This window comes from Anomalospiza imberbis, chromosome 23, assembly GCF_031753505.1.
Source record: "Anomalospiza imberbis isolate Cuckoo-Finch-1a 21T00152 chromosome 23, ASM3175350v1, whole genome shotgun sequence".
In the NCBI taxonomy this organism is placed as follows: Eukaryota; Metazoa; Chordata; class Aves; order Passeriformes; family Viduidae; genus Anomalospiza; species Anomalospiza imberbis.
In genome coordinates this window covers 5,546,143-5,574,035 of record NC_089703.1, presented here as the reverse complement: position 1 = coordinate 5,574,035, position 27,893 = coordinate 5,546,143, and the positions used below count along the sequence as shown (strand labels likewise).

At 47.8% G+C, this 27,893-nt stretch overlaps 1 protein-coding gene across 1 annotated transcript in view; it reads left to right on the top strand.

The window, feature by feature from the left end:
* SKI (SKI proto-oncogene) overlaps window positions 1-24,506 on the top strand; it is a 101,697-nt gene extending 77,191 nt beyond the window's left edge. The window contains exons 3-8 of the mRNA XM_068171406.1: window positions 13,166-13,291; window positions 13,749-13,864; window positions 15,320-15,594; window positions 15,973-16,274; window positions 18,483-18,713; window positions 20,647-24,506. Of these exons, the coding sequence (XP_068027507.1) occupies window positions 13,166-13,291; window positions 13,749-13,864; window positions 15,320-15,594; window positions 15,973-16,274; window positions 18,483-18,713; window positions 20,647-20,835 (1,239 nt within the window). The 3' untranslated portion in view covers window positions 20,836-24,506. The remainder of the gene's footprint in view (window positions 1-13,165; window positions 13,292-13,748; window positions 13,865-15,319; window positions 15,595-15,972; window positions 16,275-18,482; window positions 18,714-20,646) is intronic.
* The last annotated feature ends 3,387 nt before the right edge of the window (window positions 24,507-27,893 follow it).

Genomic DNA, 27,893 nt, shown 5'->3' with positions numbered 1-27,893 from the left:
GTTTTCTTCTTCTAGATGGAGGAGCCTGCCTGAATTTCTTGGACAGTAATTCTCGAGCCGTGGATATGGAACAGCTTTGATGGTTGCAAAGGATTTTGCCTTAATATGTTTGAGGCCTTTGAAGCTTTTGGCTGTTGCACTACTTAAATTAGGTTTATATCTACCTAAAGGTGATGGTTTTTGTTTCCTTTAGCGGCTGGCAAAACTCGCCTTGAGGTGAGCTTTGATTTTCTCAGCCTCACTTGTGTTTAGGTGAAATGTCAACTTCCCTCTGCTTCAGGCTAAATGCACACACAGACACTGTGTTTGTACCAGCAGGTTGTTGTGCTTTTCCCTGGGGAGACAAAAACCCACCCTGGCTGGAGTCATCCCTCCATCAAACCCAACTTGTCCCCTCCTCCTTGGTTTCTGGGGTTCATCACCTCCTCCTGCCATGCATGGAGAGAGGAAGGATTTTCAGCCAGCGAGTGACATTTGTCCCGCTGGGAAAGGGACCAGTGAGATCCTTCACTGCTCTCTAGTGCAGCCCTCAGGCTTCACCTGACACAGGTATATTCTGTTAAACCTTCAAGTCAACCTGCTTGGGTTTTCCTAATACTCAATCTCAGAAAAATGGGACAGAGAGATCTGTGATGTGAGGTAGGTAAAGGTTTAGGGGTTGGGGCTGTTGGCACAGTGTCATGGTAAAGCAGGCAATGAATTAAATGTTGTGCTTCTTTAGACATCCTTTAAAGCAAGCAAAGCTGTGGCAGTGTAAGAATGGTTAAATTATCCTTATGAGGAACTGCAAAGATCAAAGCAAACCTTGGGATTACCCATCTCCCAGGACTGCATTGTTGTTGGATTCTTCACTGGGATGTGACCGATTGTGCTGGCGTGATGAGTGACACTGGCATGGATGTTTTGCTTGGGATGCCACTGGTCCTTTTGGGAAGATGTCAGGGCATTTTTCCACACAGACATCTTCCTGGTGTTCATCCCTGTCTCTCTGTGTAGCCTGCTCTGGAATACGTGGTGCACACACAGATGGAGTGGCCCAGGAGTACCCAATGCCCTGCAGAGAGCAGCAGCACAGGACCTTGTGCCAAATCTGTCCTCTGGAATATGGCTGGGAGTTCTCTTCTTCCTCCCAGGAGCAAGGCACTTTGTGTCTGACTGCAGATATCTGACACTTCTGTTGTCACCCCACAGATCTGAGCCCTTCACCCATTTTACCACAATTTCCTGCAAACTCAGCCTATGGTTATTAAGTCACTTCTGTGCACAATCCACCCTCACTTCAGCTCCTGGCATTAGACAGAGATTTCCTATCCCTGTTCTAGATGGATACACACCACCTCCTTCCCTGAATAGTTATTTATTTATCATTCCTTGTGTGCTGGATGTATGAAATGCAGAGCCTGTGAACCTTTAGTGTCACAGAGCAGTGACGTTCTGCAGCTCCCACTGATGTGACAGCGTTTGCTCTCATGCAGTCAGGGTCTGAGTCAGGCTTTTCCTTGACCTAAGACTTTTAGGTCAGGCTTTTACTGCCAATTTCTATCACTCTTGTGGCCAAAACACATCACAGTTCTACTCTGCCCAGGAGATGGACCAGCACAAACCTCTGCTGTCTGTAAGGTCTGGCTTCATCTGGGCTCAGCTGCTCACGATGGTTTTCATGTCCAGTGCTTCTCAAAGCCTTGTGTGTGTCAGTCACTGCATTAGAGGCTGCCTTAGAAAAGTTCAACCCAAGTGGGTTTGAGGCTTCCAAGTATCAGACAAAAGAAGAAAATCAAACATGAGACCTGGAAGCCTGGAGTGGAGCTCTGTGTTGGTCCCCGTGCTGGGTTTGGTGCAGTGTCAGTGTTGTGACAGCAGAATTCCATGAGCAGAAAGACAGAAGGAAAGGCCTCGGACTGATACCTTGGAAATCTTGCTAACTTTGCAGTTTGGAAGTTGGTTGTGTTGACAATAATAAGAAAAAAGTCCACCCCATGGTTTAAGCAAAGGAAAGTGGGGGAAGGGATGTTGGCATTTAGAGCTCCAAACTTTCCCTCAGCCCCTTTCTTTGTGTTTCTGATCACAGGCTGCAGTCCAGGCTCCGTGGTGGTTTGTAATTAAACCCAAAGCTTGAAGGTTCTGTGGAGTTCTCGTTGCCTACCAGGTCAAACTGAATCTGGTTTCTATCATGGAATATTTCAGTTCAGTTACCCCTTGAGGAAGTCTGGGAACAGACAGGCCATTCATATTGAACAGATGACCTAGGCTTAAAAAAACCCTTTTTGTCTGTTAAGCTTATGGCTAAGATATTATGAAAACGGCTTAATAATGTGCCCTAACATTTATACCACACTATTTTCTTACTTTAATTTTCCAGGCAATTAAAAATAATTGAAAGTTACTGCCAAACCCCCTGAAGATATACTTTTTCTTTCAAATGAGCTTATTTTCATACTTGTGAGGTCGCCAGATATTTATTTGACCATCTTTATAGGGGTCAGGCCCGTTACACACACAGAACGGGCATGTGGAATAGAACTTGCATTGTAACAGCAAAGTGAGAAGTGAGAGCCAAGTCGTGAGGGGCCGTGTTTATTGCTGGGGCACCACAAACAGGACTTGTGCATCCACCAACCCAGGCCTAAATTCTGCAGTTCAGCACTAAAAATCTGTGTTTAAAGCCTGTTAATTCTGAATGGAGGCAAACAGAGCTTGGAGTGCTTGGTGAGGATGAGCTGGGGCCAGGCAGTGCCTTGGGGGTTTGGTGTTAGAAGGGTTTGGTTTGGGGTGGCAGTGGTGGGGCTCTGGGCATTCTGAGCCCCCACATTGTCACTGTGGCCGTGAGAGGGGATGCAGTGGGGAGGGAAAGCAGGAGTTTTGTTGGTGGATGTGGAGTGTGCACAGTCAAACCTCCCTCTATGCTCTCCTATTAATAGAGTTGTAGCAGACACAACCCATGTGGCTGTGCAGTCACGCTGCTCTCAATATTGCTCAGCCAGTTCTCCCCTAAAGGCTTAAATCTATCATGTTATACAAGAACTGAAAGCCTTCTTGGAGTGTCCCAGATTTCCCCCTCCTGCCTGTCCTATTCCCCTTCCACTTTTCCCTTCAAATTATCTTTTGCTGCCTCATCTGATGTTACACAAAGTAGGTTTTTGGAAATGTTGTGTCTTTCTCTCTCCATATTCACACACGTGGGGCATTTCCTCTTACCTGTAGTCAAAAGGTGAGTTTATTTTGGGGAAAAAGAGAGAAACAGGTGGGCTTTTTGTCAAAATTCTGTCTATTGGACAAGACAATTTGCTAAAGGCTTCTTCTGCAGTGATGGTGTTCATATTGAACACCCCAATGTAGGGGATAATATCTTTACAGAATATCCTGAGCTGGAATGGACCCAAAAAGATCATCCAAGTCCAACTGCTGGCCCTGCACAGGACACCCCAGCAATCCCACCAGGTGATTTTGCTCAGTTATTTTAATTTCTTGGTAACTGTTGGAAGTGCTTCTCAAGGTGGCCAAGCCTTCTGAAGGATAAAAATCCCTTTCTGAGCGCATCAGTCCAGTGTTGTGGCTAAAATTAATTCAGATTAGACAGATCACTCACTGGAACATGGAAGGTTCCTCCAAAGCAAACCCTTCCTGACGCAGCAGAGCTGGCTTAGGCAGAAAGAGCAAACTCGAGGGCCTTTCCTCTCCTTCACTCCTCCTCCTCCTCCTCCTCCTCCTCCTCCTCCTCCTTCCTCCCCTCTTAAACCACCCCTGACCCCCCCTTAACTCAATGTCTGGTGGAAAGAGCATGTGATACTTATTTCTAAAGGCAGCAAAATAAGCTTTGGAAGTCTAAGACTGTAATTGGTTGTCTGCCTTTATCCTGGGAGCTCTGGGGAGGTTCAGGAGTAATAACTGTTACTTAAAGTAGATGAGCTTCTTGTGGCTTTCCTAGAACTGCAGAGCACCGTGGTTGTCTGCTGCTTAGGGAAGCATCTGCCTGTCTGCAGCTTTCAAAACATTTTGTAAGCAAAGAATTTAGGTTTTGCCTCTCTTCTGTGTATGGAGAAGTTGCTCAGTGTGTTCTTGCAGCGCTTGACTGAAAACTGAGTTCCTTTGGAGGATATTAGATTTGCTCAGTCACTTGAAGCCATTGGCACCTAAAATATCTATAACTATATGGTTACTCCTCTTCTTGAGTCATCTGCTGATAGAAGGACTCAAGGTGTGAGTTTTTAGCTATCTGAGGCCTTGCTCTGTTTTTTTTTTTTTTTTCCACTGGGACTGGGGGTTTTCCATGGCACTGCCTTGTAACCTTAATAGGATTTGTAACTATTAATCCATGGCCAATGTATTGACTTTCACTGATATTTATGTAAAGCAGTCTTGGGTTTAAAAACTGCATTGGGTGCTGGGGGAAGCAGAAAATTCAGATTCTGTGGTGATGTTACAGTGACTTTGTGAAGGTTTTGGAGGTAATTGCAGTTGTTTCCCTACACCTCATTGTGCTAGGGCTCCAAAGCAGAGCCTGGCTCTGTGTCCTGTCGTTCCCCACACACTGCATCCCCCAGAATACTCTGAAGCTTTCCCTGTGGTCATCTCAAGTAAATGAAATTCAATGAAAAATAAATGTAGGGCAGTGCTGCCTTCCTGCAGCCTGAGGATCCCAATTGTTTTGTACAGTTTTTATTCTGTATGACCAATAAGCGACACTGCAGCCAGCCAGATGTGCTGCTAAAATGCATTTTCCTGCAGTGGAAGGGTGAGGATGCAGAGCAGGAGCTGTGTAAATAATCCAGGTGAGTGTGGGCACCGTGCAGACGGTGGGGGCTGTGCTCCACTGGCTCTTCAGCCTTTGAGGTAATTCCTGGGGATGTCCTCAGGCTCCTGTCCCAGCTTAGGCTGACAAAGGTGCTGTCCCTTGCCCTCACCAGCAGTGTCACACGCTCACACACATGTGCCAGGCCAGGAGAGCCAGCCTGGCACAAATACCAGATTAGGGGCTGGGAGGGTGAGTGGGGTGAGGGCTGACAGTGAATTCTTCAGCTGGACGGGGAGAATTGTTCAGTCAAGGCTGGTTACTGACTTGGCTTTTTCTGTGCTGTTTGCTTTTCCTCCCAGAATTAAAAAGGTTGGGTGCTGGTGGCTCCTCAGGGGCAGATTCTGTGCCCCAGGGAGCTCTGCAGAGGAGCTGGGGGACACCCAAGTCAGGACTCTGGAGCCTGGCAGCTCCATCCCCAGATGGAGGTACCACAGAGGAGTTTGACAAAAGAGCATCAAAAGCCCATCAGTTTGATCACTTTTAGAGCTCTCTCGCTCCTTTCTTGGCTTCCTAAACTGTGCTGGAATTAGTGGAAGTCACAAGGGGAATACTCGTCCTTTTATGTAACACTGGAGACTAAACTGAGGTTCTTGGCTGGCAGAGTGGACGTCTCCAGAGTCCAGGAGCAGATGCCTGGGAGAGCTTGGAGCTGGAACTGGAGTCAGTTACAGCAACAGAGCCTGGTCGCATTGCAGAGAAAATGTGAGGAGAAAATTCTCTTCACAAAGGGCTTTTTAATTCCCAGAGCTGTGACCCCGCAAACTGGGCAAAGCAAGTCTGCCCACAGAGGAAATTCTGCTTTTCCTGGCTGAACCTGATGGCATCGCTTCCCTGCCCTTGGTTGTTTCCCAGTGCCAGAAGTGCTCCCCGTTTTCCTGGGACACCCCTGCCTGTGTGTGCAGCACAGATCCCTGGCCACGTTTCCCTCTCTTGGTCACTCTCCTTCCCCTGCTCCTGACAGAGCATCCCAGAGTTCCCAGGAGCTGCTGCCAAGAAAAACAGCCAGAGGAAAAGGGGCCATGCCCTGTGCTCAGCCCCTCTGACCTGCTCTGGGCTCCAGCACTGACTCTGCTCAGCCAGGGGAAGGGTGAGTTGAGCTGTTGTGTTTTGATTCAAACCACAGGGCAGGGAATTCTTTTCAAGCTGTAGCTTTTTGTTTCCACTGGAAAGGCAAAACAGACTCTTAGCCAGTGGAAAAGAGGCTTCCAGGTGCATCAGCCAAGAGGCAAAAGGCAAGCACATCGTGTAACAAATGATCAGCTCTTTGCAGAGGCTTCTTTACCAGAAAAATCAACAAATCAGGGGTGCTTCACTGGAGGCATTTAACACTGAGGTTGAGGTAGCCATATTCACACATGGCTTTTTCTTTTTTTCTGGCTTATTTCAGTGTTCCCATCTGGGCAGAGGGTATCACCCCGCGATGGGTTTGTGCTGTGGATTTCTGGAGGAATCAAAGTCACTCTGAATGGGAAATACTGATTTTGTGAGCAACTGCTAAAGGTTCCTAGAATTTTGGGACCAAGAGAATGGCAATTAAGAAGTCATTATTTGTAGAAAATTTGAAGAGTTGTATGGATTTATAGATCCATATTTATATCAAAGAGTAATTCCGTGCGATGGATGTAGCAGAAATTTTAATAAAGTAAAAGCCTAATTGTAGAGATCAGGGATTAAACAGCCAGGTGAGCTGGCCGAGCATTTTTTATCAATGCAGGTTTCCAGGTAGAATCTTCATCATGTCCAAGCTTCATGGAACTTGGGAATAAGTTCCCAAATCGCAATAAAGTCCCCAGTGGCCCAAAGAATCCCAGCAGCTTTACCAGTGTGTAAAGCAGTGGGTGAGAAATAGAAAAGATTTGCCTTTGCTCCCTGCATGTCAGACTGAAGTTTGTGGCTCTGGGGTGTGCCTGGGAGGTGCTGCTGGGTTTGCTGTAGCACAGCCTGCTAGAAATGCCTTGTGTTTGCTCCCAAGGATAAGTGCAATAAGCAGATGTCATCTGGCCTAATTTTTGTGCTAAAGGAATAAAAGGAAAGAAATGTTGAGACAGGAGAGAAAACGGGGTTTTTTCTTTCTTCTGTGCTAGCCAAGCAGCTTTGAAAATGGATGGTGACTTCTGCCAGGGGCTATGTAGAGTGTTCTAGAAAAGAATTTAAATTTGAATTCATCAAAGGGTACTTGCAGGACTTTGCTTTAAACTGTGTTGCTGTCTGAAATAAAAACAGCCCAGTCCCTTTTCACTTCTGCTGTTGTAAATTTTGGAGATGTTTCCATAGAAATTAAAGATTTTTGCACAGGTGTGAGAAAACTCAGTTCTCAGTTTTTTAAGGTGAACTTCCCATGCTGCCAACATGACCAAACCATGTCCTCCTCACATCCAGTTCTTCCAGACCAGCTGGGAAGGTGTATTTGCATGGAAAAATCAGCCCTTTGCCCAGCCAGGAGCCCCCAAAGACCCGAGGGCAGGGAGAGCAGGGCAGTGCAGGAGGGATTTTTCCACAGCTCCTTCCCTGCCTGTGCCTGGCAGTTGTGGTTGGTGGAGATTCCCCCCAGCTCTCCCCTGGGGGACACACTGGCAGCCAGCATGTGCTGTGAAGGCAGGAATAGAAAGCAAATACTTCCCATAATCACAGGTCCCAAAATGACAGGGGAAAATGAGTCCTTGTGCCTCCACCAGAGCAGCAAAAAAATGGGAAGATGGAAAGTCTGGATTCTTGCCCAATGAAACCAAAATTGTAAAAAAAAAAAAAAAAAGAAAAAAAAAGAAAGAAAAAGAAAATAAATGCTACATACGCTCCCTGGAACTGACACTGCAGTGTGGTAGGTTTTTTCTCTTTTAAATATCTACAGTAGACAAGCAGTAAATCTTCTTACAGATCTGTGGCACAGCTTTATTTTTAGCTTTTTTTATTATGGAGACAACCCTCCCCAGCTTTCAATCTGTACCTGAATATATTTATTCCTCTAATCCACGTGAAAGTGCAGTCCTTACAAAGACCTCTAATACCTTATTAATCACTTCTGGGCCACGTCACAAAGAGGCTTTAGGAAGAAGTGTTCTGGCCATGGGCAACGTGCTCCTGGAGGCTTAAAGGATGTGGATAAAGGGCCCTTTTCCCACATGGAAGAAACTTCCACTGGGCATTTTAAAATTTGATTTTAACTGGAAATCCGAAAGAATCTGTCAGAGCCCTCTCCCATCTCATGTGGTTCAGTCTGTTCTTAGAGAGACTCAGGCCTGTGAGTCGTGAGAGCAGCACGTGGAAAATTCCAAGTTCAGTTCCCAGGTGTGGGAATTGTGGTCTCGGTAACCTCCAGAAGCAGACTGGAATCCTTGTCACTGGTCAAGGTACATTCCTTCTGAACTGCCATTTTACACAGCTGGGGAACTTCTTCATCCCTGTGCCAGCAGGAGCCTGAAAAACGTGTCCTGGGTGCTCCTGGAGGAGGAGTGGCCACTCAGGGCCAGCGCTTCACGGGGCTTAAAATAAAACTCCGCATCCTTCTGTTCCAAGTAAAAGCAGGAGATAAATGTCACGGCACCCTTTCAAAATGGGTCAGTGGTGTTCCCCATTTTCGGTCTGCTGCTCAGCTGGGTGTGACTGCTCTGTGGTCACACAACTGAACCAGGAAAGCCACCTAGAATAGACCCTGGAAATTCTCTTTCTCACTTCCACTTGCATTTCTCAACGTGCCCTTCGTGGAGCAGGAGCAGGGCTCAGACACTGCTCACCCTTGGTTTATACAGATATTTTGTGGAGTTCAGAGCGCCGTGGACTCCAGAGACTGGCAGCTCCTTCGGGGGCACGGGGTGCTCCCAGTTGGCTCTTTGCTGCTCTGCTGTGGTTTTACCCCGTGGTGTCTGGCATGTCTGGGCCCCAGCAGAGCCTCTCTGGGTTGCTCTGGGTTTGCATCAGCCCAGCCCTGGTGGTTGCTGCCCTGCTGAGAAAGCGGCTGAGTTTCTGCGCCCAGACGGGGAATCCGATGGGACAGGAAGCTCCACCCGTGCTCAGGGTGCAACCGAGCTCCCCGGGTGAGAGGGAGCAGCAGCCTGACAGAATGAGAGGACACTAGATTTACAGCCCACTTTTTATTTTCTCTGCTTATCCCTGCTTTTCCAGCTGCGGGTTTTCCAGTGGAATGGTTTCTGATTTACACCTGCCTTAAGGATACAAAAAGGAATTCTTCAGCCTCGCAGTATTTAGCCAATTAATTTTTTCAAGAATGCAGATTTCTCTGGGTTGGGATAGCTCAGTAGCTTTGGGGACATTAAATCTTTTCTTTCTAAAGATGTCACACAATGTGCCAGGATTCCTGCTGGGCTGGGACCCACATTTCCCATCCCTGTTCTAAGGGAGCAGAAGAGGCCAAGGGACGGATTCCCCAGTGGAAGCAGCACAAAGTGCAGTCACACCTGGCAGGGAAGGGTGACCAGCTCAGATGAACCTCTGCCACTGCCCTGTTTTACCAGATCTCTGTCTTTAACCAGGTTTTGGGATGTATTGCCCAACTCAGACCCAGTTTGGGGAGATTTTATCAGCAGAGGGTAGGCGAGGATTTGGAGCATGGGCTGATTTTTGAAGGTCCATTGCCAAGCTAAAAATTCACGGGTATGGAGGCCTCATAAGTGTTTTCCATTTGTTGATGTTTTCATTCTTAACAAGGCAAAAGCAGCCCAGTTTTCAGTACCACGCGCCGTGGGTTTGGGGCAGAGTAGCAAAGGATGAGGAGGGAGCAAAAGCCTTTGCTCGGTCCAGATGTGTGACACTGGGATACAGCAGGGGAAAAAAAGTGAATTATTCAGGAAATGAATTTTGGTAGATACTTGGACGCCAAGAATCATACCTGTGAGCACTCCCACATCTTAAAATATGTGAATTTTTTCTGGGCTCACTTTCCATTGCATCTGTAGCAAAAGGTGTTTTTGAGGTGCCTGACCTGCAACTGCTGATTCTGCTCGTGGTACCAAGCTCCAGGGAAGGTTTGTCTTCTTGAGAAGGAGAGGGTCAAAAATTCTTTCCACTGGTCTCATGGTTTGTTGCTGTAATATTTAATTGAAGTAGAAAATTTGATCTGACATGTCAAATGTGGCCCTGGCTGGCTGCAGGCCAAGCCGAGCCGCCTAATTTCGGTTTGCCTTAAAATGGCTGGCAAAGTTCACAGGCCCAAATTTCCCTTTGGAATGTACCTCTGAAATCTTTTTTTAGTGACTGCATAAATCTTTCTGTATCTGTTTTTCCCTAAAATTTGCTTCAGAAACCAACAGTCCCAAAGCTTAAGTAAATGTTTCACGTAAGCATTTCTGGGCCCACTTTGTATCCTGAAGTTTCTTCCATCTGTGGATTGGAGAAAATGTTCATTAACAAGTGGCTGTGTCCAGCATTGACAGCAGATTATTAAGTTGCCTCCAATGGAAATAGAAATGAATAGGAAATAAGGAAATATTTATTTCAGTCTTCTCGAGTTTTTGTTCGAGTGTTTCATAAATCGTTTATGAAGATGGCAAAAAAGCTAGATTGGATTTTCAGTATTTCTTTTGCAACTTGGTGTGTGTTTCATTATTTGGCACAGAGGAAAAAGTGAAATCAAATCATCCCCATTTGAAGCAGTACCAAGGTTTGTTGGCTGCTGTGGCTGGGCTGGAAGTGTCAGAGTGGGGTATCTTGGTGCCTGGAATCTGTCCTGGAGTGGGATGTAATGGCTGAGTCACACGGAGAGGAGATTTGGTGCTCAGTGTCTGTCTGGTTCCACATCTGAGTCTCTTCCTGTAGTAGAAACTACTGGAATGTTGCATTTTCATGTTGTTAAAGTGAAACCTAAATCCAAGGTGGGTTTTTTAAAGCATCTACCGAGAGGCAATTCCTGGCTTAAGCAGCAGATGATCTGTGGAATCCAGGTGGGACAGGGATGGAGAGACTGCAGGAGTCAGCACAGCAGCTCCCAAAGCAGCCCTGAGTCCCCTGAAGCGCTGCTCCAGCCAGGCAGCTCTGGGTGCTCAGGAGTGCCCAGGGGTGGGAGATGACTTCAGGGTAGCAAAACCTGTGGGTTCTGCTCAGCACCTCCTTCTCTGCCCCCTTCCCCTCTCTCTGGGGGAGGACAGCCCTGTTTTCCCCCATGTACACACCTCCTTTGCTGCTTTTTTCCAGCTGTACCCCGTGTTTCCAGATCAGCACAGACTTCTGGACATGGAAGCGAAGCAGCATTTCCCAGGTTTTGTGCTCAGACCCTCCTGGTCCTTGGGGTCAGCCTTGACTTAGGACAAGCGGAGAAAGATTGAGAGAATTCCTTTAAAAATGCAAACGAGATCATTCTGTTGAAACATCTCCCCCCAGCCTTTCCAGGGCTGTCCCTGCTCCCCATTTCCAGAGCTGGGGGTGCTGGGGGTGCCCTGGGCCCATTCCTGGGGCCCGTCCCGTTCCCGCCTGGACAGAATGTTCAGGACGGACGGGCGGACGGGGGGAGGGACGGTTTCCATGCTGAGTCTTGCCACCTGTTGCCTTTTCCATTCCAAGCCCCCCTTCCTCCCCACCCTGCAGGCCGAGGCCGAGCTCCCCTCCCCACACAGCTCCCCATCCCCAGTGGATAGGGCTGGGATCAGGAGTCACTTGCCAAATGCCTTTCCCATGCTGTCACTAATTCTGCACAGGCAGCATCTCCGAGAGCAAAACCAAATCTTTTGCAGTGCATTGTCCTGTGTTTTCTGCAGAAGGGCTCAGGAATGCCTTTTCCTAGTTGAGTCTGAGGGGAGGGCCCGTGCCCTGGCCGGGCAGGAGGCAGCCCTGGGGAAGCCTGAAGCTGTGCCCAGAGAATCTGCTGCAAATCCCATGGAGCTGGAATTTGGCACTGGCACGGGCTAATTTTGTCCTGGGGGTTACACACACACACACACGCACACACACACACACCCCTCCCATGTCATCCTCCTTCATCTGCTACGGATGGAAAGCTGCCCCGAGCTCCCCAGTGCCAGGGAATGTTGTGCTGAGCCCTCCAGGCTTGGCTTGGTGACGTTGCTGGGCACTCTGGGCGGTGAGGGCAGCAAGGGGGTGCTGCCAGATGGGCTGGCATGGGCTGGGGAATCATCTGCCCTGCTCCCACGGGAGCAGCGCGCTCTGCATGGATGTGAGGCTGTAATTTCCTCCTACTCAGGGTGCTAACGGGGTGCAGTTAGAGAGCTCTTGGGTAGAGAGTCCAGAGAAGGGCACTTGGACAGTTCTGCAGGTGCTTTTCAGGTAAATCATTTAAATCACAGTGCTCAGGGTTCAGCATCACCTGGAGAAGCAGCCTCTGAGTTCCCAGCTGAAGGTGCCTTGAGGGGATTGATTTTCAGCACACAGGACATTAGCAAATGAGGTCCTTTCTGTCACTGGGAGGGACACCTGGGCTGGAGCATTTCAGGCTCCCAGGATATTGCAAACTCCAGGTTCTCCAGACACTGGATCAACACTTGTTTGCCCACCAAAATCACAGTGAAGTGAAAGGATGAAACAAATGAATGCAAATATGAGCAATTATCAATTACTGCAGTGTGGTTCTGCCACCCTTCTGGGAGCCAGGCTGAGTGGGAATGGGGAAAGGTGGAGAGTTTGGAACTGCAAAAAGACACGAAAAGGAGTAGAAACAAGGGTGGGATGTTTCTTTTATTGTTTCTGGTCATGATGCAGCACAAGGTCCAGAACCTTCTCCCTCCCTGCTGTGAGAGGTGTTTGTACTGGCAGGCCTTCAAGCTGGTATCCCCAGTGCACCAGTTAAACCAGTAGTTACCAATTTTTTTGCAAGCCACACTGGGACTATAGGAATTTTATTCCTTCACAGTGTTGAAGGAAAGGGATTTTGCTTGCCAAAGGGCTTTCTTATGCTTGAGGATGATTTATGGGCCAAGCTGAGCCACTTGTGGAAAAGGCAAAGCAGCTCTTGGCAGCACCCCCAGAATCCACTGCAGCTGTGGGGTAGTGAAGTCATCGGCATAACAACCACTGCAAACAGAATAACAAAGTCTGTTCTGTTCTCGTTTAAAATAATCTTTCCAGTTCAGCAACCACATTAAACTTACCTTTCTGCATGCAAAAATCATAAAAGGCTGATAGTTCTCTTCAGCTTGGAGCGAGTGTCTCCCTTTGATCAGTGCCCATCTCTCCCGTGCCATACACACTTGACCCGAGTGTCTCCCATGCAGGAGTGAAGTGTGTTATGTCACAGTCTGTGTCTGCCCCTTGTTTGCACTCCTTTGTTTGGCCTTACATTTGAAAAAAAGAAGAAAAACACCCAGAGTTTCTTCCTTCTAAATAACAAAATTTGCTTCTGCCTTGTAACTTGTTTCTAAGCTGATTGCAAAATGAGGAATCTGACTTTGATTTTTCCTGCCTTTGTTTCAGGTCTCTTCAGATCCTCCTGCTTCCAAAAAGCCCAAAATAGATGACTCTGCTTCCCAATCTCCAGCTTCTACTGAGAAGGAAAAACAGTCCAGTTGGTTACGGTCCTTATCCAGTTCATCTAATAAGGTGATTGTTGAATATTTTGTAATCAAGAGGGATCAAATTGGCACAAAGCATCACTCTACTGAGACCAGAGGAGAAAATGAGGGAAAGAACATGCCCAGGGTTTCTAAATTAGTAACATTTCTATCCTTTTCCTAGTCAGCACTGAGCTACACAGTCCCCTCAGATTCCTTGTCACCCTCTAGTGCTCATTGACCTGGATTGTGACAGGGAAGCAAGGAATTCCCTTGTGCCTTTGAGGTACAGGAATCCTGCAAGGCTCAGGAGCTGTTTGTGATCCCTACAAGCTACACAGAGCTCCTTGGCCAGCAAAACCCACGAGTGCACTTCCCCTCTGGAAGCCCAGAGCAAGGGGATTGTGGCCAGTGGGGAGCAGCTGGGGGGGTGGCCGAGGTCCCCCCTGTGGGCACTGATGGCTTCGGGGGCTGTTGGGGTCACTCATGTCCTGCCCTGTCCCCAGAGCATCGGCTGTGTCCACCCCCGGCAGCGCCTCTCCGCCTTCCGGCCCTGGTCCCCCGCGGTCTCTGCCAGCGAGAAGGAGCTCTCCAGCCACCTGCCCGCCCTGATCCGCGACAGGTGAGGACACAGGGACAGCGGCTTGGGGGTGGCAGGGACCTCTGGGTTTGTCCCCGTGCTCAGTCGCAGCGTTCGCAGCTGCAGGGGTTTCGTTTGCAGAAAGGAAACACCAAAGGTGTTGCTGGTGAATGCGTGAGAGGGGTTAAAGGTGACACCTGCCGTAAAAGTGTCAGGTGGAGGCTGCTGTGAAGGGGTGGTCACCTGGGGGTGGCACGATGGAGTCCCTGCCCAGGGGCGGTGGGCAGGGAGATGCAGCCATTCCCAGGCCTCTGTCCGTGGTACCTGCAGCAGCTCCCTGTTCCCAGCACGGCTCCATCCTCGCCCCTCCCCGCAGTGCCTGGGAGGCTGAAGGGCAGCAGAGATTTCCCCAAACCCTCTGTGTGCCCTGGCCCTGGGGGGTCCTGGCTCCTCAGCCTGCCAGACCTGTCCAGACGCTGAGGCCACGCTCTGCTCTTGGAGAGGAACAGCCCTGGGTGAGTCACCCACAGCAGGTGGGACCTTGGTGTCACACTGAGAACAGAAAGTGCCAGGGCAATTCGACATCCCTGTGCCAGACTGGAGCTGTGCAGTCTGAAAAACCTCCGAGCCAGATCTCTGCCTGAGGGTGATGATTTCTTTGGAAAGTTTGACTTAAGTGACCAGGTGATTTTAGGGAATATTACGGAGAACATATTGTGCTGCCCTTATGAACAAGTTTCTTAGAAGCTGTGGGGATTGATTTTAAAAAAAGGAAAACAGAAGGGAAAATGCCTATCAGCATATCCTATTTTTTTAAACTAGGTGGGGAGAGAAGTGGTGTAAATGCCCTTGGTATCCCTGTGAGAAACTTGGCTGATTTCAGTATTGGATAAAACCCACCTACAACAGCTCCAGGAGAAATTTTAACTGATACCACATCATGTTGTAGGTGCTGAATTGAAGTTGCAGTCTTTGCTCTGCTTTTTGCAAAATTCCATGTATTTGATGTCATGTTAATGCTCCCCTTTAACACCAAGCTTTAACCAAAGGTTTGTTGGTTGTTGTACCTGTGGTTTTACACACGGACGCTCAGGTGTGTGTCAGAATCACAGAGGCACAAGAAGATGCTTTTCCACTCCATGGTTTTCCTTAAGGAATTGCTGTTTTGAGTTTATGAAACATTTGTGGATAGACAGAAGTCCAGTTGGTTAAAACAACAGTGCCAGGAAGAGCAGGAGGAAACAGCTTTAGGACTTCTAGGCTCTGGGAGATCTCATCTCCTTGGTGCTCTTAGGATATGTGGCACTTGGGATGGGATCCCTGGGTTTAATGAGGGCAAACCACTGAGCAGCACCATGGGCAGGTTCTCAGCTGGTGCAAATCCGTGCGATTCACTGCCATTCCCGTGGGTGTTTGCAGTGTAACTCTGGATGGGAAGCTCTCCAAAGCCAGGAATGTGACCATTTTCTCCTTCCTTTTGCCTCCCCCCTGAACCAGCTTTTACTCCTACAAGAGCTTTGAGAGCGCCGTGGCCCCCAACGTGGCCCTGGCCCCTCCAGCCCAACAGAAGATCGTGAGCAACCCCCCCTGTGCCACCGTGGTGTCCCGGAGCAGCGAGGCCCTGGGCTCTGCCCAGCCGAGGAAGAGGAAACACGGCACAGAGCACACGGCTGTGCCCGAGGCCGCGGCCGCCGCGGCCACCACGGCCACCACCGCCCCCGAGGAGGACAAGGAGTCGGAAGCAGAGATTGAAGTGGAAACCAGGGAAGAATGTAAGTGGCACTTGTGGCTGCCTTTATTTGGGCTGGGTGTTTTGCAGGGGTTCCTGTGCAGTCTCTGTGGGGTTTAAATGGAATTCTGGAAGCCCAGTGCCTCAGTGGTACCTTTGTGACATGAGTTGCACAGTCACAGTTCAAACAAATTGAACTCAATCCCTTAAGTCAAGGTTGCATTTTCATTATTTTTCGAGTATGAAAGTATAAAATGAGTAGGTTTTTAATTTCCTTTCCCATTTAAAATTGATTATCAAGTGTCTCTGTACAAAAGGGCCTCAGCACATTTTGAGCTGCATAATATATATATGAGTTGTATATAATTATGTCTTAATTATTGACATTTTAAAATTAATTTTCAATGTTTCTGTTTTCCAGTCACCTCCTCCTTATCCTCGCTCTCCTCCCCATCCTTCACCTCCTCCAGCTCTGCCAAGGACATGAGCTCCCCTGGGATGCAGCCCCCAGCCCCCGTCAACAGCTCCTACGAGGTGGCTGCACACCCCGACCCCCACAGCAGCGGGCTGGAGGCTGAGCTGGAGCACCTCAGGCAGGCCCTGGACAGTGGCCTGGACACAAAAGAAGCCAAAGAGAAGTTCCTGCACGAGGTGGTGAAGATGAGGGTGAAGCAGGAGGAGAAGCTGAACGCGGCCCTGCAGGCCAAGCGCAGCCTGCACCAGGTAAGGCTGCCCTGCCCACGGCCTGCCAGGTACAGCCCAGCAGGGAGCTCTGAAAAAGGAATTGCCTGACTTTTCCCAAATAGCAACAGCCTTTGCTGGGGCTCTGTTTGTAAATCCAGCCGGGAAACCAAAGCACGGGAACCAGTCTTATGTTTTTAAGCTTGCCACCTGTTTTTCCTTGGGTTATAAATCCATGGTTACCAAAATCAACATCTTTTCATTACTGAAAAAATCTTCTAGTCCAGCAGAGTTTATTTTGTTTTCATTTCACTGAGCAGGAAACATTTCTGGAGGCTTTAGCTGGAGTTTTAAAGGCTCTGTGAGGGAGGGTGTTCCTGGGACACGGCCACAGCTGAAGTAAGGGCTTTGTCAGGCATCCCACTGGCCACACTGCTGAGCTTCAGGCAGGGAAGCAGCTCCTTATTTCTGGAAATCCTGGATCCATCAGTTGTATCCATGGGCAGGCAGGGCTGCAGGTCAGGGCTGAGCACAGTGATGGGGACCTGCCTTTTTTTTGAGCTGGGGTAAAAAGAGTGCAGAGAAATAGAAGAGGGAGCCAGCCAGGGTAGAAGATTTGTGTGTCCTCTTTGAATATTTGGTGTGGAGCTGTTCCCAAGTGGGGCTGGAATCCATGGGATGGAGTAAATAAGGGCCTGGTTTGATAGAGTGTGGGAGACACAAAACCAGCACTGATGCTCTCTTTTTTAGTTACCCTGAGCAAATTGCTTAATTCCTTTGTGTTCCAGTAAATCTGTGTATTTTTGTGTAAATCTGTGTATTTTTATCTGTATAACTTTATGTATTTGAAAGTAAACATGTGTAATACCTAAATAGTGTGTACTTAAAGCAGGAGTTACTTGAAGCAGTTGAGTGTTACATCAAGCCCTGTGTCAGGGGCAGGGGACTCTGGTGTCCAACCTTCGTTCTCCATTCGGGAAGGTGTGGGGTCCCAGTTCCACACACAGAAGAGACGTGTGTGTGTGTGTGCATTTCCAGGGGCTGTGTGTACATTTCCAGGGGTTCTGGGTACTCCCAGGGGCTGTGTGTGCATTTCCAGGGGCTCTGGGTACTCCCAGGGGCTGTGTGTGCATTTCCAGGGGCTCTGGGTACTCCCAGGGGCTGTGTGTGCATTTCCAGGGGTTCTGGGTACTTCCAGGGGCTGTGTGTGCATTTCCAGGGGTTCTGGGTACTTCCAGGGGCTGTGTGTACATTTCCAGAGGCATGGCCAAGCTAACTTCCAGCCTGGCTGGGAAGTGAGATTGTCAAAAGAGTGAATTTCCCATGACCCTGCAGTGCTACTTCACAGCAACGGGGGCTGGAGGGTTTGACTCGGACAGGGAGGAAATGCTGCTTCTGGGGGAAAAAACAGATCTTTAGTTTCTAATTTAACCATTTAGGAAACGTGAGCCACATCTCTGTGCTTGCTGTGGACACGTAGTTTAACAACGTAGGGGTTTCTTTCTTTGTACCTTGAAGGTTCCTTACCATTATCACTTCAATTAATGGTTCCCTCATGGATTTGAGATTCCAAGGCAGCAGCTCCCAGCCTGGACAGGGGGAGTGGCAGTTCCCAGAGCAAAATCTAGTTTCCATTCACCTTCAGGTTTTCACCTAGAGTTTCCCAGCTCTTGTGACAGAGCAGTCCATGAGCTGGTTGTCAGGAGTCTTGGGGCTCACCCCAGTCACCTACAGCACCCCAGAGCTAGAAAAGACACAGTTTGTGTTCTGTCCTTGCCTTGAGTGGATTTTTTGGGGGGGGCTTGATAAAATGGAGCTGATTTCTGATGTCCTGTTGAGCTTTGCCGTACACAAAGGACACTCAGAACTGCACTTTCCACGTTGTGCATCTTCAGAGCCTTCAGCTCCAGCCCAGGCACTGCAGTCGGGTGGTTTGGAACGTGGAGCTGGTGCTGGAGCTCTCTCCAACTGCAGTTCATCTTTATTCAGGCCCAGATGGTCGCAGCTATTCTGCTTGACAAAGCAAAATGGGGCTGTAGCGCTGAGCTTTTTGTTATCCTGGGCTTCAGGGTAGCTGGAGTGCAAGAACTCCACAGGATTTAAAGGAGAAGGGCTCGTGCAAAGTTCAGAGAGGGGTTTAGCCATGGGCTGCCTTGGTCACAACCAGCAGGAGGTGGGAATGTGGTTTGGATGGCTTCCCTTGCAGCTCTGCTTCCTTGCACTCACTCCTTACCTGCTTCTGTGTCCCAGGAGCTGGAGTTCCTGCGAGTGGCCAAGAAAGAGAAGCTGAGGGAAGCAACAGAGGCCAAGCGCAACCTGCGGAAGGAGATCGAGCGCCTGCGAGCCGAGAACGAGAAGAAGATGAAGGAGGCCAACGAGTCCCGGATCCGGCTGAAGAGGGAGCTGGAGCAGGCGCGGCAGATCCGCGTGTGCGACAAGGGCTGCGAGGCCGGCAGGCTCCGGGCCAAGTACTCAGCGCAGGTGAGGCGCAGCAGGGGCTGCAGCAGCTCCTCAGCTCCCTCCTGCTGCCCCCCGCCAGGCGCTGCTCCCACCCCTGCTCCTGAGCTGGGAGAGGCAGCAACAGAGGGCAGGGGCCAGCCAGGAGTCCAAAAAATGGAGCCTGAATTTAAACTCATTCCATGCACCTGCCCCAGAGGTGTGCAGGGCCTCCCCTGTTAAAGGGAGCCCTCAAAAGCTACTGTTTCACATCCTTTAATTTGTGTGCATTGATATATACTTCAAATACTTTACACAGTTTAACATAGGCCTGAAAAGCTCATGGCAGAGGGAATTCCAGGAGGGCTGGGACAGCCTGTTGTGACAGGTGCTCCTGCAGGTGGGAGCTGCAGGTCCCTGCTGCGGTGGCTTTAAGGGAGGAGGGGAAGAGCAGAAGCAAAGCTCACAATCTCCAGGGCTCTGATAAGGGGAAGGGGAGTGGCCGCCTGCTCCCGCTGAGACACGTCTGGCCAGGAGCAGGAAATGATGTGGGGCTTCCTCTCAGCATCACAGGATGTCTCACTGATAAGGGGTGTCCAGACTAAACAGAGCCTCCCTGGGGCTGCTGTGCTGGGCGTTCCCCCAGGGCCTGGGGAGCAGCACCAGGGCAGGTGAACACGGCCTGGGCTGGGCTGGGGGGCTCAGCTGTGTCCTCTGTGACACTGGGCATTTTCAGTCTCTTAATGCATTCCCTCCTTTAAGCTTAAAGGCTAAAAATCACTTCAAAAAGAACTCAAGAAACCAATTATTCCTCTTTTCTGAGGCCAGGCCTGGCAGATTGGCAGTGTCCCCTGCAGCAGCCCCCTGTGACAGCCACCCCTGAGCTGTCCTTGGGCAAAGGGCACGTGGCAGCTCCTGTTTGGTGGCTGGCACAGCTGGTAACAGAACTCCCGTGAGTAACTCACTCCCAAGGCTGAATTTTATAAGATGTCATTATAACTTAAGTTCTTAAGTCTTGAGAAATTTTAAAATAAAGCTTTATACACCCTTGTAGCTACAGCTTGGGGTGCAAGAGGAAGTTGGTCACATACTATTTTTGAGGAAACCGCAGTTCTCTAGACACTCAGTCTGACAGAAACAGCATCAGGCCAGGGTGAGAGAAGGCAAGAGAGTCAGGGTGGAAATGCCTCTGTGTAGGCTTAAAATACTAGATGCTTAATACCCATTGTGGAGCTGTGGTTTATGCCTTCCTTTTTCTTATCTTGATACTGAAGTCCAAACATGGATGGGGGGAGGTTTACCTGTATTTTAGCCCAAAACGTTGGAGGTTTCCTTTCCTTGTTAAATGGCAATCTTTGCTGACTGCTGGTATTTCCTTTCTCACTGGGTGCTTCTCTGATATTTTCACCCTCCAGTCCTGGGGGTTTTCTCTCCCTTTTCTGTCAGAAAGTACCAAACCAGGGAGATCAGGGAGGCCAAGGGCAGCTGCAGGTCCTTCTGGGAGCAGAGTGGGGACACTCATATCTGGGAGGGCCTGGCCCATCAGCAGCCAAGGCCCTTTCTGGTCACTTCCATTAACAGTAATTGGAAAAGAGCTGAAAGTGAATCCCCTGTGCCAGCATCTGGGGTTTGCTTTGCTGAGCTGCTGACACTGCCTAAAGAAATAGAAGCCATGCTTGAAGAAGTGACCAGACTTCTGTGGCACTAAGGAATTCCTGAACTGTTTCTGAACTCTTCTGGTTTTCACCTTCCTTTCTGGAGCTGGAGTCACTGGGAATGTTTAGGTTTCAAAGCTAAGCAGGCACTGTGCTGCAGTAGTGCATGGAAAAAAGGAACAGGGAATTCTTTCCTCAATCTTGATAATCCTGTGCGTGGAGTACACATTTTCTCGCTGCCCTGGCCCTGTGCAAGGTCTGTGGGGAGGCACAGGCTCTGCCCTAGCCCGTGTCCCACAGCTCTGTGTGTCCTGTCCCCGCAGATCGAGGACCTGCAGGTGAAGCTGCAGCACGCCGAGGCCGACCGGGAGCAGCTCCGTGCCGACCTCCTGCATGAGCGGGAGGCCCGGGAGCACCTGGAGAAGGTGGTCAAGGAACTTCAGGAACAACTGTGGCCCAAAGCCAGCAGCCAGCCCAGCAGTGAGAGCACCTCGAGCCCCATGGAGAACTGAGCCCTCATCCCCCAGCACAGGGAGGGAGAGAGTGGGACTGGGAGTGCACGTGTGAGTAGTGGTGTCCTGGCACACACTTTAGGAATACGGATTCTCAGTAGTTGGAAGGCAAATGTTGTTACTCTCTAGAACAGAAGCACTGAATTCCGCCTCTTTTTTTTCCCAATCCATATAGCACAACATCTTACTGTGCCTAGAAAACACAAAGTGTTTGTAAACAAAATACTTTTAAGTCCACAGCAAATTTTCTACTGGCAAACTCTAAGCAAAGCAGTGTGGTCCAGCTAAACCCGGAGTCCAAGGTGAGCACGGCAGTGGCTTTGTGTTCTCCTGCCTGTTGGAACATTTTGGAATTTAAAAACAAACCGACTTTTCTTATAAGCTATTTAAAATAATTCATTACACAGACTTGGTATTAAAAAAAATTAACAAGATTTTTATAATGAACCTTTAAAAGCAAAACAAAAACAAAAAAAAAAAAAAGACAAAAAATAAAAAACCTTCGATGCACAATTTTTAATGACTTTATAGGCTTTGGGATTCTTTGTGCAGAAGCCCCTCTGTGGTGATGATGCCATCCATGTCAGGAGCAGTTTTCCAGCCATCTCAGAAGCCATCGCGGTTCCATCCCGTCACGTGGGTGTAGAAGTTCAGAGTGCTTTTCCAAGTTGATTTTTTTCCTTAGAATGAATTATGTCCATTTCCTGCCCTGGACACAGGAAGAAGGGAAGCTGCAGGAGTGTGCAGGGGGTGAGGGGATGAGAAGGGGTTGGGTTGAGAGCCCAGCCCAGCCCCACAGACCCCCCTGTGTTCAGAGACTTCACCCAGGAGCACGTCAGCCTTGGGAAAAGAAAGAGACAAAGGAAGAAAGGAAGGAAATGGATGATCAGTTGGTAGAGGAACAAAGCAGAGACATCTGTGTGTTGAAGTCATTCTGAAATCTTCAGCTTTCAGTTTTCTGGAAAACTCATCTTGTTGCACCATCTTACCATGAATTCAGTATTTCCCTGCTTCCATTCTGAACTGTCAGTCAGGATTTCTGTGCCCAAGGAGAGTCCAACGTTGCAGTGTCAGATACTACAGAACAGAAAACCAACGTTTTTGCTGCTGTGAATAAGCCTACGTCTTTTTTTAAAAAACTTTTTTGTTTTTAAAAAGAGAAATTACTTTAATTTTGGGATCCAAGCCGCGGCCCCGGGATACAATGCAGCAAACCATCACTGCCTTGGGGGTGGTGCTGAGGTTTTTTATATTTTTTTTTTTAAACCTGCACTTTGTCAGAATCTTACTCTGCATTTTATTCCCTGTTTCTAAGAAGTACATGTCAAGCATTTGAGATTCTGCCCTAACAGCTGTGCACACCATGAACCCAAACTGCCACCACTGCCACCTCCCATCAGCATCCGTGTAAGCAAAGGAGGATCCAGCAGGTCCAGAATCCCCAGAGCAGGAATTCCCCCTGTGCTGCTGGTTCAGTTAGAACCTGGTTTTTGTGGCTGTGTATGACCCAAGCTGGGAGCACCAGAGATGCTCCCAAAAGTGCTTAACAAATAAAGCTGGTGCTTTACTGATCAGGAGAAAATTCATTTTCACCCATAAACACTCACCTCTGACACGCTCAAGCAAGTGAAAATGTGGTCTGGGGCTGCAGATGTGCCTTCCAGCTCATTTTTCCTCTCAGCATCTTCTCTAGGCAATGCTGACTCTTTTTTACCTTAAAGAATAATAATTAAAAAAAAAAAAGAACCCCCTATGCATCATCATACCCAGAGTTATTCTAAAAGAAGAAACATATTTCCAGTAGTTTTTATTTGCTTTTGGACATTAATGCAAACCATGTAAGCTTCAAAATTATTTCCCAGTAGACAGAAAGCGGCTTCCAATCCTAAAATTATGGTATTTACTTACAGTACATTAGAGAGATTTTTTTTTTTTTTAAACAAGAGCTGTTTGCTTGAAACCATTATAGTAACCATTATAGTAACTGTGATCATTAACAAAGAAGTTCATATATATGTTTTAGGTACAAAAAAGAAGAAATATGAAAGGAGTGGAATTACTGGGACAATGTAAAACTGTTGGGAGCAAGAAACAGTTACACCAAGTCAATGACCTGAACCTGTCTGTGGATACAGGGGTAGGCCCTTGTGTGTTTGGGATGCTGGAGACTGGCTCTAGGTGCAGATCTCCTTCTAAAGTGCAATGCAAAAGGAATTTTGATTATGCTTGAGCAGGTTTTGGTTTTGTTTTTTTGTTTTTTTTTAATGTGGGGTTTTATTTTCTTTGTATGTTTTTTTTCTGCGATTATTAAATCATATGCATGGATTAAACTCTGCCATATAGTCATTAATGGGCATTATTACTGTCTTATGTAAAGGGGTTCTTTTGTTATGCAGTATGCAGAAAAATGTTCTCAGCCTTATGATTTCCAGATCTGTATTATCCACTTATTTCTTCAAGGGAAACTAAACAACTGTAGCTGTAGCTGATCATTTTTGTGCATTTCAAGTCTCTTGTGCTCTGCTTTACTGCCGTGTTGGGAACCACACAGAGAACAGACCCCGCTCCTGTGGTGGCTCATGGAAGCCTGGCTTTGGAAATATTGCTTGTTTGGGTTTTCCCCCTGATCTGTGATAGTTTCTCTCCCTTTATAACCCCACAAAAAAAGCAACATGTCCATGTCCAGCTGTTGTCTCCCAGGAAAAGCCACTCACTTGAGCACACTGAGTTTTCCTTTTTGTGTCCAGGGAAATGCAGTCACTCACTGGGCATGAGGCTCTCACACATCTGAAGGAAGGAAATCTGCAGGATTTTTAAAGGAAACAAGCAGAACAGTAAAATAGCCAATCAGCACCAAGCAGCCTCACCTGTGCTGCACAGGTAACGGGTCCCAGGGACAGCACAGAATCTCCAAACCAGAATCACAGCTGGGGCTTTCCTCTGCCCCACTCACAGTCACTCCATGCAGGGCCATCCATACCTGCAGGGGAACTCGCCCCAAGACTCCCTAGGATTTGCTCCTTGGGAGTGAAAGGCCATTTCTAGCAATTAATGTTTAAAAGCATGGAATAAAAAAGGTGCTAGAAGAGCAGGAACAAACATTCTCCAGCAGCAGTCACTGCCCACCAGGGGCTGCCCTGCAGGGCTGGGTCTGGCTTAAACCACCGGGCATTTCCTAGCCGTGTTTAACAATCAGACAGTTCATTCTGCAGAACAGGTCAGTTACTGCTGCAGAGTGTGATTTGTTTCTAATTCGGAGTCATTAGCAGTGTCTCTGTCCCAGCCCCAGGGGATTCTCACGGAGAGCAGCCCCCGTGTGAAGGTGCTCTGGGGGCATTCCTGTGTCTGCAACACCTCGGTAAAGCTGTGTGAGCCTGGTCCATGGAATTCCTTCCTTCTGCAGCCCCCACTCCCTGCTGCATTCCCAGGGAGAGGGGCTGCCCCTCCATCCCCCCATCTTCTGTGCTTTAGTTTCCTTTAAGAAGTTCCAAGGGAGAAGAGGTGTTTCCTACAGGCTGTTGACTCTCCCTGTACCTACAGATATATTGCTACTTGTGTATTCAGTTTAATTACTCCTTGTTTCTATTACTGAACGAAGATTTAACGAAGGGAAAAAAAAAAACCAACAGCAATAACATTCATATCTATGGAGCAGCTAACTCTATACATAATATTCTGCTTTTCAAACAGAACTAGCCAATGTAAAAAAACATTAAAAGTAAATTCAACATGTAAATACTTTTTTTCATTTTACACTGTTGTATTATAAGTGTATATGGTGTTTACTTTTTCAAAACTCTTTCTTACCTGGTAGTTGTCTTGTTTTATGAGTTGTGTTTTTAACTGAGAAGAACCTTTGCTGTCTGTTAGGAAAAAAACAAAACAAAATCTTTTTGCAAGTTTTCAATGTGGGTTATAACCTTTTCTCCATCATTTGCATTTTATTTGTCCTTATTTTCACTGTAAAGTATTTTATTACCAAAAGGTTGGTTTTTGTTCCATTCTGCCCTCTCAGCAGTCCATGTGTTTTAGAGAGAAGTTTTTTGTTGGCTTGGTTGTTGTTTTGTTTTTTTGGTGTTTTTTTTTTTTTTTTAATTGAAAGAACTCACAGAAATGACATTTTTTCAATTGAAGAAAAATAAATCTTTACATTTATAATAGCCAATAGCATTTCAGCACATTTTTGTTATCCTGGTCTCTCCTATGCTGCTGCTAATGACAATATTATGACTTACTCTACTATTCTAGAACTATTTTTATGTAAGTAATGTATGCTTTCTTGTTTATAAATGCCTGATTTAAAAAAAAAATAAGAAAAAAGCTTGGCATATTTATCTATTTCGCTGTGTACCTTGATAGTCCTTTTCCACCCCCTTTTCCACATCCCCTCCCCTGATGCAGATAATATTGTAAAATAAAGGACTTTATGAGATTATGTATGAAAATAGCTATGCTTATATACCACAGTGACTGAATGTACAGTGTATAGACGCATTACCGAAAATAAAATTGTTTGTCCAGAAAAAAATAAAGAGCTCTGGGATGTTTTTGGAGTTCTCTGTGCTTTGCTGAGGTGCTGCTCCCCCCTTTCATGATGATCCCACAGCACCTGGTCCCTGATTTCCTGAGAGCCCAGGAGAAGGACCTTGCCCAAGGCATCATTCAACACAAAACCTCTGCAGGGCTGCACGGACACTGCTGGAAGGAGACTGGAATTTAGCTGGGATCACAGCATTCCACTGCGTGGGGAAAATCTAACACTCCAGTGAAATTTCTTTGGAATAGTGAGAATTGTAAGCACAGAGAAGTTTGTTCTAGGTCAAAGAAAAAGAAACACAAGAGGGGAAAATGCAAAAAGCAGGAGATGGAAACATATGTCAGAATAATTCTCTCATGGTTTTCTGAGAAGTGGCTGCAGAATTTCCACAGCTCTGGGACATTTCTGAAATGCCTTTGTAAAGCAGTGGAAAAGCTGGAGAATGAGCAAAGAGCTTAAAAAAATAAATCTCTTCTTATTTGAGACTCACCCAGCTTTCCAAGGGGTGGGTCTGTGTCCTGAATGCAGCTCCACATCCTCGGGGAGGGATCTTGTGCCCCATATCCCATCCACATCCCTGTCCTTCCACCTGCACAGCCTTACTGTGACTCGGGGTCCTGAAATTCAAAGTTCAAATAACATTGCTCCTGCTGTTCCTTCTCAGAGAGACTTGTCAAGGTATCCCTGTTCCAAATTAAATAGCAAACTAGATTTGGTTTGATAAGGCTTGGTACCAGAGGCTGAAAAAATTATATATTCTGTCTCCAAGGACCTCTGAGTGCAACAGCACAGACTGGTAAAGCCCAGTCAAGCTGTCTTGTGTTTCTGGGTAAGGGGTAACAAACTGGGTTTGAAAATTCTGGTTCTGCTGACAAAATAACTTCAGTTTACTAGGAATGAGACACATTAGGAATGAGACCTGAACCTGCTCAATGACCAAGTGAGCTGAACTGACCCAAACTCAAAGTAGCTGAAATAAATATAAATAGAAATAAAAATCCAGTTTCCTGAGGCTCAGAGTAAAAACTTTTCATGATTTACTCAAGAGCTTGTGTTACCCATCCATCAGTAAACACCACTAAAAACCCAAACACAGGGAGTGCCTGGCAAATCCAAACCTTGTGCGGGGCACAGCTGAAAGAAACGGCCACAAAATCCCACAAATGGGGTTCAACAGCACCCCAGTGGTTCCAGTGTCCTGTGAGCAGCCCCCTGGTCCCAGCCTGGCAGATGGAGCACAGGGAAGCTCCACACACACAGAGCCTGAGGGATTTTGGGGAGAAATGAGATTGTTACTGCTCAGGGGATCCAAACCAGACCTTTTAGGTGCTCCCACCTTCCATTGCTGAAAAGACATTAAAGAAACACATCCTGCAGGGAAGGGATCCAACGTGTGGAAAATGACAGGAATCTGGGAAGCTGCAGAAGCCCAGGAATGCCAGAGTTAATGGAGATCTGAGCTCCAAGGCACTGTCAGGAGGAAGAGCACAGCTCTAATAAAACCCAGCTGTGTGACGTACACGCCACTGGAATTTTTATGAGATGGCTTATGTGCACTTTAAGTATTACCTGACTGCAGTGCAAATTCCCACACACTTTTATTTGGGAGGGAAAAAAGTTTCCACAGCTCTCTGGGCTGGACTGGTTGAGCCCAATTGTTCTGCACAGCATCCGTGGGGTTTCTGGCTCATCGTTTTGGATTTACCTTTGTATTTGTTTCTGTTGAGTCAGCTCCTCAGCCTGGAACCTTGAGAATTTCACCTTTATAAAACTGCCCCAGAGGCACCCTGGCCCAGCCATTCCAGTCCTCTGGCCCTTCCACCATTGCTCTTCTACCTCCCATACCTATGCAGTTGAGGAAGATCCCAAGGAACAAGAGGACACCTGCACAGGTCAAAAGAAAATGAGGCTTCACTGCTTCAAAGGTCAGATTTGCTCCAAAATCTCATTTCTGTAAACACCATAAGGACCATAAACTTGAGTGACCATGATCTTGGGAAGAAAGTTTACAAAGAGCCCTTTATAAATCCTGTTTATAATACAATGTTTTGGGTTGCTCCATGTGCTCAGTTCCAGCCCTGGAACAAGAAATTTCTTTGTTGTCAGAAAAGGTCATTAAACCCTTCCTTTTATGTGGCCAAGGATCAAACAGGTGCACGAACAGAGCACGAACAGAGCTCCTGGCCTCACAACCCACGAGTGAAACCACTTCAGCCAGCACAGATGGAGTCCCTGTGCAGCATCCCAAGTGCCACTGCCCTGCTGTGGCCTCCCTGCAGCCACACTCCGACTGCTCATGGTCCCAGCAGGAAGCACCCACCAAACATCTCCTTGGCCGTGCCAACTGCAGGCCCAGCAGGGCAGAGTGCCCCTTCCCGGGCTGCTCAGCATTCCTGAATCCAGCTCCTGGATTTCCAGCACTGCTTTGCAGAGCAAGTGACCAGGCAGACACAGAGAGGTGGGATTTCCTTCAGTTACCTTTCCAACCCGAAAGGTGAGTGGAGCAGCAGAGGAAGGCATG